This window comes from Peromyscus maniculatus, chromosome 1, assembly GCF_049852395.1.
Source record: "Peromyscus maniculatus bairdii isolate BWxNUB_F1_BW_parent chromosome 1, HU_Pman_BW_mat_3.1, whole genome shotgun sequence".
NCBI lineage: Eukaryota > Metazoa > Chordata > Mammalia > Rodentia > Cricetidae > Peromyscus > Peromyscus maniculatus.
Window position 1 is genome coordinate 115644300 of NC_134852.1, and position 16434 is coordinate 115660733.

Below are 16434 nucleotides of genomic sequence, written 5' to 3' on the forward strand. Positions count from 1 at the left end.
GGCGTGATGAGTCACCATGCCTGTCTGTATCCTTGAACACAAGGATTTCTGCATCTGGAATGCTAGGATTAAAGGCGTGTGCTACTACTGCCTATCCTTTATGCTTAATATTGTGGCTGCTCTGTCTCTGACCCCAGATATGTTTATTAGCATGCACAATATTTGGGGCAATACAATACCACAGAGAGTGAACTTGCTACTGATCTCCTGAGCCCCACATTGGGGCTAGGGTTGGGGGTGGCGGGTTAGAATTGCCCCTGAACCTGTTTTACTGTACACAGAAGTAAATCCTGCTTCCTTCAAACCAAAACAATTCAGGTTGGCAGGTTTTAATTCTTTTCGGTGGGATGAACAACATGAAGGGGACTTTTGTATGGCAGGTCTACGCATTCTTTCTTTATCTGATAAGGTTTTTTAATTTTGTTACAAGGAAAACCCAAGCATAAGACACCTTGGGCAAAGGACCTGATTCCAGGGAAGTGGAAACCAGAGATCAGATTCCAGTGCTGCTTTGCATAAGCCACACCCTAAATTGCACTAGGCCATTAGAGGCTTGAAGGGGATTGGCTGTCCCAGCAGGGATTATGGGTGTGGCCACAGAACTGGAGTATAAAAGGATCATATTTTGGATGCAGTCCTCACTTGTAGTGCTTCTTAGAAGGGAAAAGCATCCTTCTACTCGCTGAGAAGACTCCCGCAAGGTGTTCAGAGTTGGTGTCTGGAGACATGGAGGCAGCTCTGCGGCTCTCAGAAGGTGAATCTCACTGTAAGACCTTTACAGCATGCAGGTCCTCATTCGACACTGTAGACCCTGAAGAAGTCTCTTTGTGTTTTTATCCTTCAGCAGGTTCAAATGAATCAACTCCTGCCACCCCAGACGTGTATCAGGATGAAACTCAGGATGCAGCCAAGCTGGCCGCCAGGAATGAGCACAGTGTGAGTTGGGAGAGGCCCGAAGGTGTGGGTGCAGGTCTCCTGAACACGGGCAACACCTGCTACCTCAACGCAACGCTGCAGTGTCTGACACACACACCACCTCTTGCCAACTACATGCTCTCCCAGGAGCACTCTCGGAGCTGTTGTCACCAGGAAGACTGCACCATGTGCGCCATGGAAACTCATGTGACCCAGAGTCTCCTCCACTCCAGGGATGTCATGCAGCCCCCGAAGAAGCTGACTGCCACTTTCCACAAGGACAAGCAGGAAGATGCCCATGAGTTTCTGATGTTCACCTTGAACGCCATGCATGAATCCTGCCTTCGAGGGAGCAAGCACTCAGAAGGCCCCTCTGAAGACAGCAGCCTGATCCATGAGATATTTGGAGGCTCATGCAGATCTCAAATCAAGTGTCTCAGCTGCCAGGGCACCTCAGATTCTGTTAATCCCTTTCTGGACATCTCCCTGGATATCAACGCAGCTCAGAGTGTGAACGAAGCCTTGGAGAATTTTGTGAAGCCTGAAGAGCTGTGTGGGGAAAATGCCTACCACTGTGACCATTGCCAGGAGAAGATGCCAGCTTCAAAGACCCTGACAATTGAAACTGCCTCGAAGGTTGTCCTGCTGGTATTGAATCGTTTCTCAGACTTCACGGGTGGCAAAGTGAACAGGCACGTAAGTTACCCTGAGTCCCTTGACCTGCGTCCATACATGTCTCAGCCTGAGGGAGGACCGCTGGTGTATGCCCTTTATGCTGTGATGGTCCATGCTGGTATGACTTGTCACTGTGGACATTACTTCTGTTATGTCAGAGCTGGCAGTGGCAAGTGGTATAAGATGGATGATTCTAAGGTTGAGAGGTGGGATGTGACTTCTGTCCTGAGTGAGCCTGCATATGTGCTCTTCTACGTCCGGGAGACTGAACTAAACAAGGGCAGTGTCAAGGGGCCAGTAGGCACAGTCAGCAAGGCTCAGGTTGGGCAATGGCAGAACAGAAAGCTCAACAGAGGATCTTGGGTGGGAGCTGCAGAACCAGAAGAACACAAGGAGAATACAGCAACCAAAGAAATGTCCTTACAGGAGTGGAAAGTGCTTCAGGAACAGAACCGGCTAAAACCTGTGCTGAACCTCAGAAGAGTTGAACCCACTCTGCCAGCCAATGCAGTTGTGATTCACCAGCCCAGATACACCGGACACTGGGACTGGAAAGATCCTGACAAGGAGAATTACCCACATCACAATTCTGCCAGGTTCCTGCCTGCTCAGGGAGCCATGAACACTGGACAGCTCTGCAGTCAGGGAGGAACATCAAGAGGCAAGAAGAAGAAGTGGAGGCCTCTACCTGTGTGTTAGGGCTCACTGCAATTACTGAGCCTGTGTCCTGTGGACATATCTGATTGGAAGAAGCCCTTGGAGCAGAAAATTCGGACCTGTGTCCCAGGAAGGACAGACTGTCTCACCCTTCTTCTGTGCCCTCGTCTGGCCTTGGCGAGTCCCTAAGAATGACTGTTTTGAATGTGGAAAAAACTCTCCAGGGTCCTAGGATGAGTTAAACCCCACAAAACGTCTAGTTTCCTAGGGGAGTTCTGCAGGGGCCTCTGCTGGAACTCATGGAATCTGATCATTGCAGAGGCAACTCTCCTCCCACAGGTTTTTGCTACAGGATTTGTATTCAGCCAGCAAGCTGTGGGCAAAACAGCCTTCCATAGCTGTTTCCTGTGAAATCTTTCTTTTCGCTTTTCTTTGTAGAACACACTGTGGGGACATTTTATTTATTGTGCTTGAGCAGCAATACTTTGGACCAATAAAATTCTGGAACTTCACACTCTTTGTTGATCTTTTCTTTTTGGCATGAACTCAAATCAGTATGGAAATATTCTTGGAAGTATCTACTCAGCGTAGGGATGGAAAAACAGGTATCGGGTTCCATTGCTTCCAAAGGGGATGAAATCTAGTGTGACTGTGTCAACATGATTGCATTAGATGGGTGAATCAAACACCTGCACATCAGTTAGATAACAGAGGGCTCCATAAAATTAGTAGTAGTAGTAATTAGTGATTTTGTTGAGTGTATAACTACTATATTAATAAGCATGGTAAGGTTGTGAAAGGCTTGGTCCCCTTTTCCTCATATACACTAAAGAAACAGAATGTAGGTTCAAGGTCATTTTTCTTCTGTGTGGACATTCTAAACGCAAACTACAATCTCCTTAGAGGTCACATAATGTCTTTGATCAAGTGACCTTGACTGGACCTAACAAAAGAGACTGTGAAGCAGTATCGTCTCTGTATGGTTTCAGCCAAGCTCCTGAAAGTAGCACCCTGTCTGGTGTGGGCGATAGGATTGTATAGCTCAGAGTACCTGCTTGATGGACCAGGGCAAGACATCTAGATCTCAAGTGTGATTCCTTTATCAAACCTTGTTTGAAAGTCTTGGTTAGAGATGTTTGGTGGCACACAGCTTTATCCCACTCTCAAGAGTCAGGCAGATATCTGAGTTTCAGGCCAGCCTGATCTACAGAGCTAGTTTTAGGACAGCCAAGTCTACACAGAGAATAAGAATGAAAGTAAAAAATAGAGCCGGGTGGTGGTGGCACACGCCTTTAATCCCAGCACTCTGGAGGCAGAGGCAGGCGGATCTTTGTGAGTTCGAGGGCAGCCTGGTCTACAGAGTGAGATCCAGGAAAGGTACAAAGCTACACAGAGAAACCTGTCTTGAAAAACAAAACAAAACAAAACAAAACAAAAAAATAGAAAAAAAGAAAGAACCTTCTGAGTTTGGATGTAACTTCTTATGAAATTAGTAAATGTGATACAAACAGAGGCTTAAAGAGATATTGTAAATTAAGACTTATTACAGTAGCACTTGAAAACAGGGCACCATGATGAGCAGGTCCAGTTGGCTTGTTGAAGGATAAGAAGCTACAAGGAAGAGAATGGAAGTTAGCTCTCAGTTTTGAATCATAAGGTATTGTGGGTAAGACTGTCTTTAACCATCTAGCTAAACTGTGATTTATCTTAAAGGAAAGTATAGTGTTCCCCAAAGTATTGTGTTCCCCAAAATATTGTGCATGCTAGTAAACTCATCTGGGGTCAGAGAAAAGAACAGCCACAATATTAAACATGGAGGATAGGTAGTGGTAGCACACGCCTTTAATCCTAGCATTCCAGAGGTAGAAATCCCTCTGGATCTCTGTGAGTTTAAGGCCACTTTGGAAACAGCCAGGCATGGTGACTCACACCTTTAATCCCAGAATGTGAGCCTTTAATCCCAGAAAGTATAGCTACTGTGGATAATTCTCCACAGGAAACACAAGCCATAACATGAATAAAATATTCAGCATATTTTAAGAGAAGAAACAACAAAAGACACATTGGTAAATATTTTAAAAGTAAAATTGGTCAAGTGGTGGTGGCACATGCCTTTAATCTCAGCACTCAAGAAGCAGAGGCAGGCCAATCTCTGTGAGTTTGATGCCAGCTAGTTCTAAGACAGCCAAGGCTACACCGAGAAACCCTATCTCAAAAAAAAAAATCACAAAAAAGTAAAATTGTTGCAAACTCCAAAGTCTTCAAGAAATTAGAGTCATTGACCATATTATGACATGAGCATCAAGGTATATGTTAGACTTTTAGGGATGAGGGTGGATACCATTCAAGACATCAATGGATATGAACGAGTATACTCTGGCTTAGGCTTTTTTGTTTGAGGAGTTACAGTGTAAAAATACACCCAATCCCTAAAATCTTTGCAGGAACTGTGTCTTTAAGAACAGGTCTCTACAACCTAGATGCCCTCTAACTGAAAAATGGATAAATAATTTGTGGCACATATACACAATGGAATACTACTCAGCAGAGAAAAACAATGGCATCATGAGGTTTGCAGGCAAATGGATGGATCTAGAAAAAAATCATCCTGAGTGAGGTAACCCAGACTCAGACAAATATGGTATGTACTCACTCATAGGAAGATGCTAGATGTGGAACAAGGATGACTGGACTGCTACTCACATCATGTGAGGCTACCTGGAAAACAGGACCCCAAGAAAGACACAGAGAAATGGATGAGATCTACATGAACAGCCTGGACATGAGTGGGAGCAATGAAGGGCGAGGGTCGAGGGAAAGACAGCGGGAGATCCTAGCTGGATCAAGAACACAGAGGGAGAACAAGGAATAGGAGACCATGGTAAATGAAGACCACATGAGAAAAGGAAGAAGCAAAGAGCTGAAGAGGCCCACAGAAATCCACGGGGATACCCCCACAAAGGACTGCTGGCAGTGGTCGAGAGACAGCCGAGACTGACCTACTTTGGTTATGGGATGGCCAAACACCCTAATGGTTGTGCCAGAAACCCCATCCAAGGACTGAGGAATCTGGATGCAGACATCCATGGCTAGGCCCCGGGTGGAGCATTGGGAGTCTAATTAGTGAGAAAGAGGAGGGTTTATATGAGTGAGAATTGTTGAAACCAGGGATGGATAAAGCACAGGGACAGATAACCAAATGAATGGAAACACATGAACTATGAACCAAAGGCTGAGGGGCCCCCAACTGGATCGGGCCCTCTGAATAGGTGAGATAGTTGATTGACGTGATCTGTTTGGGAGGCATCTAGGCAATGGTGCCAGATCCTGGGCTCGTTGCATGAGCTAGCTGTTTGAAACCTGGGACTTATGCAGGGACACTTGGCTCAATCTGGGAGGAGGGGACTGGACCTGCCTGGACTGAGTCTGTCGGGTCGATCCCAGTCCTTGGGGGTGGCCTTGATCTGGAGGAGGTGGGAATGGGGGGTGTGCTGGGGGGAAGGGGAGGGGGGCAGGGGGGGATAGAGCAAGGGAATCTGTGGTTATTATGTGGAACTGAATAGTATTGTAAAATAAATAATAATAGTAAAAAAAAGAAAAAAAGAACAGGTTTCTATCTCAAAAGGAAAATAAAAAAAAACATCAATAATGGTTTCAAGTGAAGATAATAATGTTGTTCATGATAACCTGCCAGAAGACACTCTAATAGTTTTTATAAGTTATAAATCATATATAAGAGAGATATAAGATCATACAGCATTGGGCTCCTCACAGAACTTTAAAATTTTGGGGCTTATATAACCCAGCAATATCTGAACATTTCCTCCATCCAAGACTCTGTGCTGTGTGAACTGAGGAGTAGAGTGTAATGAAATGTTACCTTAATATCCGCACACAAAGAGAGTTAGAATGGCAGGCAACCATCAATGAATGAAAAGGAAAGTGTGCATCCTGAGTGAGGTAACCCAGACTCAGAAAGACAAACATGGTATGTACTCATGCATAAGAGGATACTAGATGTGGAACAAGGATGACTGGACTGCTACTCACATCACCAGTGAGGCTATCTGGAAAACAGGACCCCAAGAAAGACACGGAGATCACCCAATGAAGGAGAAATGGATGAGATCTACATGAACAGCCTGGACATGAGTGGGAGCAATGAAGGGTGAGGGTCGAGGGAAAGAGAGTGGGAGATCCCACCTGGATCAAGAACAGAGAGGGAGAACAAGGAATAGGAGACCATGGCAAATGAAGACCACATGAGAAAAGGAAGAAACAAAGTGCTAAAGAGGCCCCAGAAATCCACAAAGATACCCCCACAAAAGACTGCTGGCAATGGCCGAGAGACAGCCGGGACTGACCTACTCTGGTGATGGGATGGCCAAACACCCTAATAGTTGTGCCAGAAACCCCATCCAAGGACTGAGGAATCTGGATGCAGACATCCTCATCTAGGCCCTGGGTGGAGCGCTGGGAGTCTAATTAGTGAGAAAGAGGAGGGTTTATATGAGCGAGAATTGTTGAAACAAAGGTTGGATAAAGCACAGGGACAAATAGCCAAACGAATGGAAACACATGAACTATGAACCAAAGGCTGAGGGGCTCCCAACTGGATCGGGCCCTCTGAATAGGTGAGACAGTTGATTGGCTTGATCTGTTTGGGAGGCATCTAGGCAGTGGTACCAGGTCCTGGGCTTGTTGCATGAGTTAGCTGTTTGAAACCTGGGACTTATGCAGGGACGCTTGGCTCGGTCTGGGAGGAGGGGACTGGACCTGCCTGGACTGAGTCTATCAGGTCGATCTCAGGACTCGGGGGAGGCCTTGATCTGGAGGAGGTGGGAATGGGGAGTGGGCTTGGGGGGGAAGGGGATGGGGGCAGGAAGGGAGAGAACAAGGGAATCTGTGGCTATTATATAGAACTGAATAGTATTGTAAAATTAAATTAAATTAAAAAAATAAAAAAAATTAAAATAAAGAAGGAAAAAAGAAAAGGAAAGTGTGCATGCTGTAATAGTAGCATGAAAATACAGAAAACAGAGAGGTGATACAGATGACTGTTAGGGAGAACTGTCACTGGGGAAGAATTGAAAGAAAGTAGAAATGAGTGAAGATGATTTTATATGAAAGATAGTCAGTCCCCAAAGACAGAGATATGTGGTGTAAAATCACAAGTTACAACCAAAAGGATTATTGGTTATTTAATGAAGGCAATTGGTAACAGTAGTTTTTATGATTCATCATATGAAGTTTATAGTTTACAATAGAGAAAAATGGGAGTTATAGGAAGAAATATTAAGGAGAGATTGGATAGAGTATGGTTTAATACATGAAAAATAGGTGTAGTTACAATAGCAAACATGGAATCTGTGAGGGAAAGACAGGAGACTAAGTAACCAGCTTGTCAATCAAAAGAGAAGGATGAATGTGAGAGCAGAACAAACCAAAATCTCTTTTAGGTCATTACTTTCTCAGTGATAACAACTCAAAGGAGTCTGAATTTATTAGATGAAAACTGGTTCACATATCCCATTGTCCCTTGGACCTTTTGTACCTACAGCCAGGAAATCAGAGCATATAGTATGTCCTGGGAGGAATATCAGGCCTCGTCTACCACACAGGAAGGGACACTTAGGAGACACTACTGTGTCCTGCACGAGGAAGACATTAGAATAAGTTTTCTTAGGCCAAATGGGATTTTTTTTCCATACTCTAACAAAAGAATGGAGCATGTGCCTTCCTAGAGACTCCATCTCTTGAACACAGGCTGGAATGGGGACTCTTTCTTGGTTGAAGGACACTGATGGGTTTATCGGTAGTTCTCTACACTTTACCACAGAGATGAATGTATTTCAAGAGCCTACTCTCTTCATCTTTTTAAACCTTGGCTATGGCCATGCCCAAACTAAGCCAGCATTTATACTTTTTAATAAAACCAAACAGAAGAGTTGCTGGAGAAAGTCATACTTTGGAGAGGTCACTGCTATAAATTTAATGCTGTCCTTTCCCCTCAGGAGACCCACTCATTCACATCTTCCCTCATCATATTTCCCTTCCTCATCTTCCATACCACATCTGCTCTTGGCTAAGAGATTATATCTGGCAGTGTTTTTCTACTATGCCACGGGGATGAATAGAATGTAAGACCCTTGGGTACAGGTTTATACACAGAGGGTTCTGAAAACTATGTTCAAGGATCCTGGGATGTGTCTAGACTCACTAGAGCTTCTCTCCATGGGATCAGTGAGACCAAAAGCCCAGAGGTTTGAAAGGGCCATCTTTAAGAACCTAGACCACAAGGTTATTCAACTCTATGTAAGGATGGGGAAATAAAAGATTAAGAGACATCAGAATTCAGGCAGGGTACAGAAGAGACAGGTGAAAGGAGGAAGAGAGGTCAAATATGTAGAAACCTCCCTTTTCTTAACGATTGTCCTGAGAACCATTCTCTGCACAGCAAAACGCAACTTGGAGGGACTGGTACGGCTAAGGTAAGGATTGGGGTATACATGAAAACTTTGTAGACTTTGCTTCTGTGCCCTTCTCTTTTTTCCTTCCTCTCTCTCCCTCCCTTACTCTTCCCTTCTTTCCCCTATAAACCTCTCCCTAATACAACTGCATTCCTTTATTGCTTATAAAATGACAGGTACACACATACTTCAATAAAAATGAAAATCACAAAAGCTAGAAAACTGACACGCAGTAGCAAAACCAGTAGCGAGGTTTGCTCTGCTTCTTCTACGACAGACAAAAGCTTGCACATCACCTTCACATGAGGGTTGGGGTAGAGGTGTGACTGATTTGAGTATCCAGATAGAATTTCACCGGCAGTTTCATCTTCACTATTGTCTGCTCCTGTCTCTCTCATGCCCCTTCATGTCTTAGTCTTGAAAAAGCCTGAATAAACCTCCTTTTTCAGCCATTCAGTTTTTTGTTTTGTTTTTATTTTTTTATTTTATTTATTTTTTTTATATGACCAAGCTAAGGAAAACTGAAGTGAGAAGAGTAAGGCTAAGAACAGAGCCTGGTTCTCTTCAAACTAAGCAGTACTGGATTATGTTAGTATAAGTGGATATCCAGAGAAGTGTAAATGTCTCATCTGGTAGCAGCCCTTCATTCTTCTGTAACAGTCCATTCATCTTCTAGACTACAATGACCTCATTTTAAATAATGGTCTTTTCTTAGCATCTTGGATTAAAACATAACACTAGGAAGCATCAGTGTTATTTTCTGGCTACCTTATGAGCTGCTTAACTCACATGCATTAATCTTGTTCATTCTGAAATAAAGAACATTAGTTGGATTTACTCCCCCAATTTTACAAGAAAAACCCGATTTACAAAGTAGAAAAATTAGCCAAAGTTCTTCAGCTAGTGAATGGCACAACATTTTTAGTCATTTAAAATCTCAGTAGTTTCAGGTCTAAACAAATCCACTTATTGTTCAGCAAAGGCCAAAGAGAAAGAAACAATATAGTAAAAAGAAACCACAAGATCAGTGGCCACAGCAATTGTTGGTGCTATAATGGAAAATGCCCTACTTATCATAAACTCAGGTTTTAAAGGGTGTTATGGGACTGAGATCTTTGTCAGTGAACTCATCTAAACAAAGACGGCCTCCAAAAATGACCAGCTTGTTAGCTGCATGTGTCACTTCAAGTATCACTCATCTCCAGCAGAAAAACAGCAACAAGCATTCTGGGTAAATTTGTAAAGAAGTAGGTGTCTTGATGGCTCTAAACGGTTCTGTGCAAGACTGGCCCACCTTTCTCACTCCTCTGGTACTCACCTTTGCCAGTAAAGTGTCCTGTTGAAAACAAACACTGAAGATGGTATTGACTATATGTTAGTAAAATTCCACAAATAGCTTCCAATTTCTCAGACCGTCATCTTCTCCTCAGCACTGGCAAACATTGTCCTCTTCCTTCTGCATGATCAATTTTCTCTCAGCTTCTGTAGGGTCTTCTATGGATTCTTTTATATTTATAAAATATTTACCTTATATATTATAAGACAAGTATACACTATTCATCTGATAAGAAGAAGGCATTTTCAGAAAGATATACTTCTTGTCAGCTTTACATAAACCTAGATTATCTGGGAAGAGGAAATCTTATTAAATTATTTTTTTATTTTTTGAGATTATAATATAATTAGATAATTCCCTTTTCCTTTTCTTCCCTCAAGCCTTCCTTTGATCATCTCTTGCTCTTTTTCAAATTCATATTGAGAAAATGTCTACATGGAATTGGCCTGTAGGCAAGTCTGTGGGGTACTTTGCTGATTAATGACTAATATGGTAGGACCTAGCTCACTGTAGGTGATGCCACTCCTGGGCAGGTAGCCCTGGACTATATAAGAAAGGAGGCAGAGCAAACCATGAGGCACAAGCCAGTAAGCAGCATTCCCCCATGGCCTTTACTTCAGTTCCTGCCTCCAGATTCCTGCCTTGAGTTCCTTCCCTAAATTCTTTCAGTGACAGCGTAAGAACTGAGAGTTTTTAAATTCGAATAAAACCTTCCTCCTTTGGTTGCTTTTAGTCATGGTGTTTTATCACAGCATTTGAAACTCTATCTAAGTCAGATATGTGAGTATTGTCAAGTAACTACGGAAGCTGGAAATGTTTTTGAAAATAACACAGCCCCCCCAAAAAAAGTACTAAAAAAGTAGTGATGTTGTCATAGAGTAAACAGGCTACTCAGAGCAATAGAGTTAGAATGGGGAAAATTCTAAGACAGAATATCTCGTTGGGCTAAATTATGCTGTATTGACTATACTGAACCAATGAACAAATTTATAAGATTTATAAGATTTTTATAATTTATAAGATTTTAAGATTTATAAGAAATCAAAACACTAATGAAAGTATAATGCATCTCATAGAATTTATGGCTTTTTAATAGCAGACCACACTTTGAGGAACATTGGACATGGCATGGTAAATGTACACAAAGTAATGAGTGAAAACGAACACCAAAAAAAAGTGAGTATATACCACAAGATGGAATATTCCAGTTTTTTCAGAGACCTCATAAATTAGAAAAAAGCAAGTAATATTGGCTGCAATAGGTCTCAGAAGTAATATGTATGTTGAGCAAATTGCTCAATTACTCTTGACAAGGATGTCTTATCTTTGTAAGTACTTATACCATTTTATTCAACATACTAATGGATGTTTTCCCATCTCCCAGGACTTTGGTAATGGAAGCGCTTAATGAAAGAATAGCGTCCCTTGACAAGAATTCTCAGACACTTGCTAGGAGAATGCCTTCTGTCAACAGCACTCATTTCCATCCTTCCTTCTTTATCCTTCTGGGTATTCCAGGTCTGGAAGTTTTTCATATATGGATTGCTTTCCCTTTCTGTCTTGTGTATCTGACTTCCCTTGTAGGAAACATCACCATTCTCTTTGTGATCAAGACTGAACACAGCCTCCATCAGCCCATGTTCTACTTTCTGGCCACATTGTCTATGATTGATCTATGTCTATCCACATCCACCATCCCCAAAATGTTGGGCATCTTCTGGTTCAATCTCCAGGAGATCAGTTTTGGAGGCTGCCTTGCTCAGATGTTCTTTATCCACATGTTTACAGGCATGGAAACCGTTTTGCTGGTGGTCATGGCTTATGACCGCTTTGTTGCCATCTGCAATCCTCTTCAGTACACCATGATCCTCACCAACAAAACCATCAGCCTTCTCCTTTCAGTTGTTATTGGAAGAAATTTAATTCTTGTGACTCCATTTGTGTTTCTCATTTTGAGACTGCCCTTCTGTGGGCACCACGTTATGCCTCATACATACTGTGAGCACATGGGTCTTGCCCGATTAGCCTGTTCACCCATTAAGATCAACATCATTTATGGGCTTGTGGTGATATCTCATATCCTTGTGGACATGATTCTGATTGCCTGTTCCTATGTGCTTATCCTTAGAGCTGTTTTCCAGTTTCCATCTCAAGATGCCCGATTAAAGGCTCTCAACACTTGTGGTTCCCATGTCTGTGTCATGCTGTGTTTCTACACACCAGCCTTATTTTCTTTTCTGACACACCGCTTTGGCCAAAACATTCCCCACTACATTCATATTCTTTTAGCTAATCTATATGTAATTGTCCCACCTGCTCTTAACCCTGTAATTTATGGAGTCAGGACTAAGCAGATTCGAGAGAAAATAATAAAAATATTTTTACAAAAAGAATAATTCTAGCCGGGCGGTGGTGGCGCACGCCTTTAATCCCAGCACTCGGGAGGCAGAGGCAGGTGGATCTCTGTGAGTTCGAGGCCAGCCTGGGCTACCAAGTGAGTTCCAGGAAAGGCACAAAGCTACACAGAGAAACCCTGTCTCGAAAAATCAAAAAAAAAAAGAATAATTCTATGTAAAGTTTGGATAAACATATCCACATATGGCTCAAGGTATAATAATCTGAGTTCTCTTGAGAGTCTTTAAAATTTTATATGTGATTGCCATGCCTTGCATTTTGATTAGAAATGCTTTAGTATTGATAGCTAAGAAAATCTACAATTCTGTCCAGTCTCCCCACCTCCCTCCACATATCTAGACAAAGTTTAGAAAGTCATAGAGATGACATTGAAGGTGACAATCACCTTTGAATAGAATCACTTTCAAGAATGATCAGCCTTTCCATTTCTCCACACATCTCTTTAGGTAAGTTTGAAAAATGAAGGACAGTGTAACCTAACAATGTTTTATAGATGCAAAGTTTAGTTCTTGACTTAGTACTTACTGGTGTTTGAACTGCCTCATATCATTCTATTCTTTACAATAAGCCCAGACTTTTCCTTCATCTCTAAAATATTGACTCACTTTGGGTAAGTTTTCTATGTCTTATCCTTACAGTCATTACTACTCCCGTCTCTGTTCTCATTCCTTCTCCTTGCTCCCTATTTTTTCTCTAATAAATTGGGTTTTAGTTTCTTAAAGGATCTGACAGACTACCTTATGAACATTAATGTGATGCTCTTTTTCAACTTTGATGTGAGTAATTGTGTTTTGTGTCCAAATCCAACCTGATTCTATGCATCATTTGCCTTCATGTATATAGGGCTTCATAAAATTTAGAGGAGGAAATAAGGTCAATTCTATGGCATAAGCCAAAAAAAAAATCTCAGCAAAATTTCTTAATGCTATGGGCTTCAAATAATTTTTCATATTGTGAAATTCCTGATATGGGTGAAGAATGAAGTTTTGTTTAAAATAGGTCAAATAGCCATTGAAGTGAAGTTCATGACTGGTCATAGAATTCTTGCTTAAAATCAGCAGAAGTGCCCTGTATGTCTTGTGTTTCAGAAATGTTGTCTAGGTCTACATGTCAATACAAAACTACTCAAATTATTAGATGATTGGGAAATATGGGTAGATAAAGCCAAGAAAACATTAAAGGAACAGCACCTACTCATCTCTGTGAGCCCGGGCAGCTCTTGTATTGAATAACACCAGCTTAGCTCCATTCCTGCCTGGTGTAGTGACCTGCAGAATTTCCTGGTTCGTGTGCATGAATCGTGCTTGAATTTTACAGCCTCTGCCTTATGCACCTGGAAGTTATTTACTACAAATTAACAGTGGAAAAATTAAAATGCATTGAAACCTGGTATATCAGCTTAGTCTGACAAATAAAATGAATGAGGTCTAAATAAACACAGATACTTGTGTCCACAAAGTGTATCAAATGGACCCATCTTTAGTATGATTTTCATGTAGCAAGAGAAGGAAGATCACTCAGACACATTATTTTTATCAGAAATAATTAACTTGCATAATGTGAGTTTCAGAAAGACAAGCATTAAGTATTTTCTCACATGTGAAATATGGAGGGTGGTCATCATGAAGATAGAAGGAGGATTATAAGGGGAAAGGGGATAGGACAAGAGGAGCTATATGAGGGTAATTCAGGGATAAATGTTAGCAATGTGTTATATGCATTTATGAAATGAAACCTACTACTATGGTCAATTAGCATGCTCTAGTCAGATGCATAAAAATGAACACCGTATCTCTGTAACTTGACAATTTGTTATTAAACTGTGTCTGCCATTTTAAAAAACTCACCAACCTTCTGACCTATACTTTTTGTCTTAAAAAAATCAAGGATCTCTGAACAGATGTTATCAAACTTGCAGCTATGCAAATAAATATGTATCTAAAATATACTGTAATATTGGGAGTAAGATGATAGCTTAAGGATCTTTTGCTACTTCTGCAAAAGTATAGTTGATTTGATCATTAAATATCCATACAGTTCAAATGGCAAACAATTTTTTGTTGATTTAACTTATATTTATAGAGAACCAAATTATTGTATTATCTAACCTATAACATGAGCTCTGTAAAAAGAGATTGCATCTAGGATCTTTGCCTTGGCATATTCATACTGCTGACATCTACTGGTCAAAGGAAATACATATCTTGATAAAATAAACTAGTAACCGTTTCATGAGCTACCTACCAAGTGAAGAAATATAACTGTGTTTTTTTCTACTCAATTACTTATATAATTTCTGTTCCATTAGTTATTGAATATGAGCAAATTCTATTTCAAATAAGTAAGGAGAGTAATTTACATTTTAATAATGGTTTGGGTCGCCCATGAAAGACTATTACTCTACCTGTATGCATTAACTCACTTCATGCTGAGAAAAGCCATGTGGAGTATATTGTCATTTTTGTCAGCCATGAAAAATCTATAAGAAAAATGAAAAGGCTCAGAGATGTGAGAAGGGCTTTTGGTTATTGAATTATAGGAAGTATATTTAAAGTTAAATTGTCTGACTCCAAATTATTAACTCCAAAAACAAGGTGTTCAAGCCGGGCAGTGGTGGCGCACACCTTTAATCCTAGCACTCGGGAGGCAGAGCCAAGCGGATATCTGTGAGTTTGAGGCCAGCCTGGGCTACCAAGTGAGTTCCAGGAAAGGTGCAAAGCTACACAGAGAAACCCTGTCTCAAAAACAAACAAACAAACAAACAAACAAACAAACAAACAAACCCAAGGTGTTCAAAATTAATAATTATGGCTATTATTTATTTGCCAATGAACTTTTTTTGTTAAAACATAGCTAATCGAAACAAAACTTCAGTTTTCTGCTGGGCTTTGTTTCATACATTCATCAAACAGGACAATAAATAAATAAATATATAGATAAATAATAGTAGTTTCATAGACAAGAAAAAAAGAACCCTCACTAGCTTTGGCCTTTTAAGCATCTCATGCAAACCAAGTAATTATAGCACATCTAGATACACACACACACACACACAAAAAAAAAAAAAAAACATTACTGGAATGCTTGGAATAAGATTTTGCTGTTGATTTTTTCTTTTCCTTTTTGTTTGTTTGTTTGTTTGTTTTTATTTTTATTTTGGTTTGGTTATGATTTTTCAAGACAGGGTGTCTCTGTGTAGTCCTGGCTGTCCTGGAACTCACTTTATACACCAAGCTAGTCTCAAACTCAAAGATCTATCTGTCTCTCCCTCCCTGTAGGGAAAAAGAGGGATTTGACAGGGGTGGGAGAAAGATAAGAAAGGGTAGGCGATGAGGAACAGAATGCACTACATACATGTGTGAAATTTTCAAAGAGCAAATATGATAAAATGATAATAAAAATCATGTCCTTAAACTATACTTCTTCTTTTACATAATGTCTCGTTATATTTATTTTTTATTTTATTAATTAATATATAGAATTAAGGGCACCAAATGCTCACAAAAAGTATGTATATATATAGGTGTATATATATACATACATATACTGTATATACATATATACTATATATACATATACTATATATAGTATATACTATATATATAATATATACTATATATAGTATATGTATGTATATATATGTATATATAGTATATGTATGTATGTGTGTGTGTATCAAGGTTTGGAAATGAATTAGCATCATCTTTCTCTACTACTTATTAATTTACATACGTTTCAGAGAAGACTTTGAGGAAATACTGGGGTTTCCTACAGTACTGCTCTTTTCCTGCCTTTACTGCTTCTCTACCAAAAGTGACTTCACCTACCACCATAGAGATTTAAAGTGTTAGTGTGAAGCCATTATGCCTCTGAGTAGCTCGCCTCCTGGGGCATGTTCAAGGGGGAGTATTCTCTAGGTGATGTACAGATAACTGGTCATTGGTAACCACAAGCGGAATTTTCTGT

General features: G+C 40.7%; 2 protein-coding genes across 2 annotated transcripts; both read left to right on the forward strand.

The window, feature by feature from the left end:
- Nucleotides 1–726: 726 nt before the first annotated feature.
- On the forward strand, nt 727–2289 carry LOC102928971 (ubiquitin carboxyl-terminal hydrolase 17-like protein B). The gene has a single exon (XM_006991787.3). It carries the CDS (start codon nt 727–729, stop codon nt 2287–2289), a length of 1563 nt encoding a protein of 520 aa, XP_006991849.3.
- A 9215-nt stretch (nt 2290–11504) lies between these two features.
- Nucleotides 11505–12449, forward strand: LOC102903969 (olfactory receptor 52E4). The gene has a single exon (XM_006991713.2). It carries the CDS (start codon nt 11511–11513, stop codon nt 12447–12449), a length of 939 nt encoding a protein of 312 aa, XP_006991775.1. The 5' UTR covers nt 11505–11510.
- The last annotated feature ends 3985 nt before the right edge of the window (nt 12450–16434 follow it).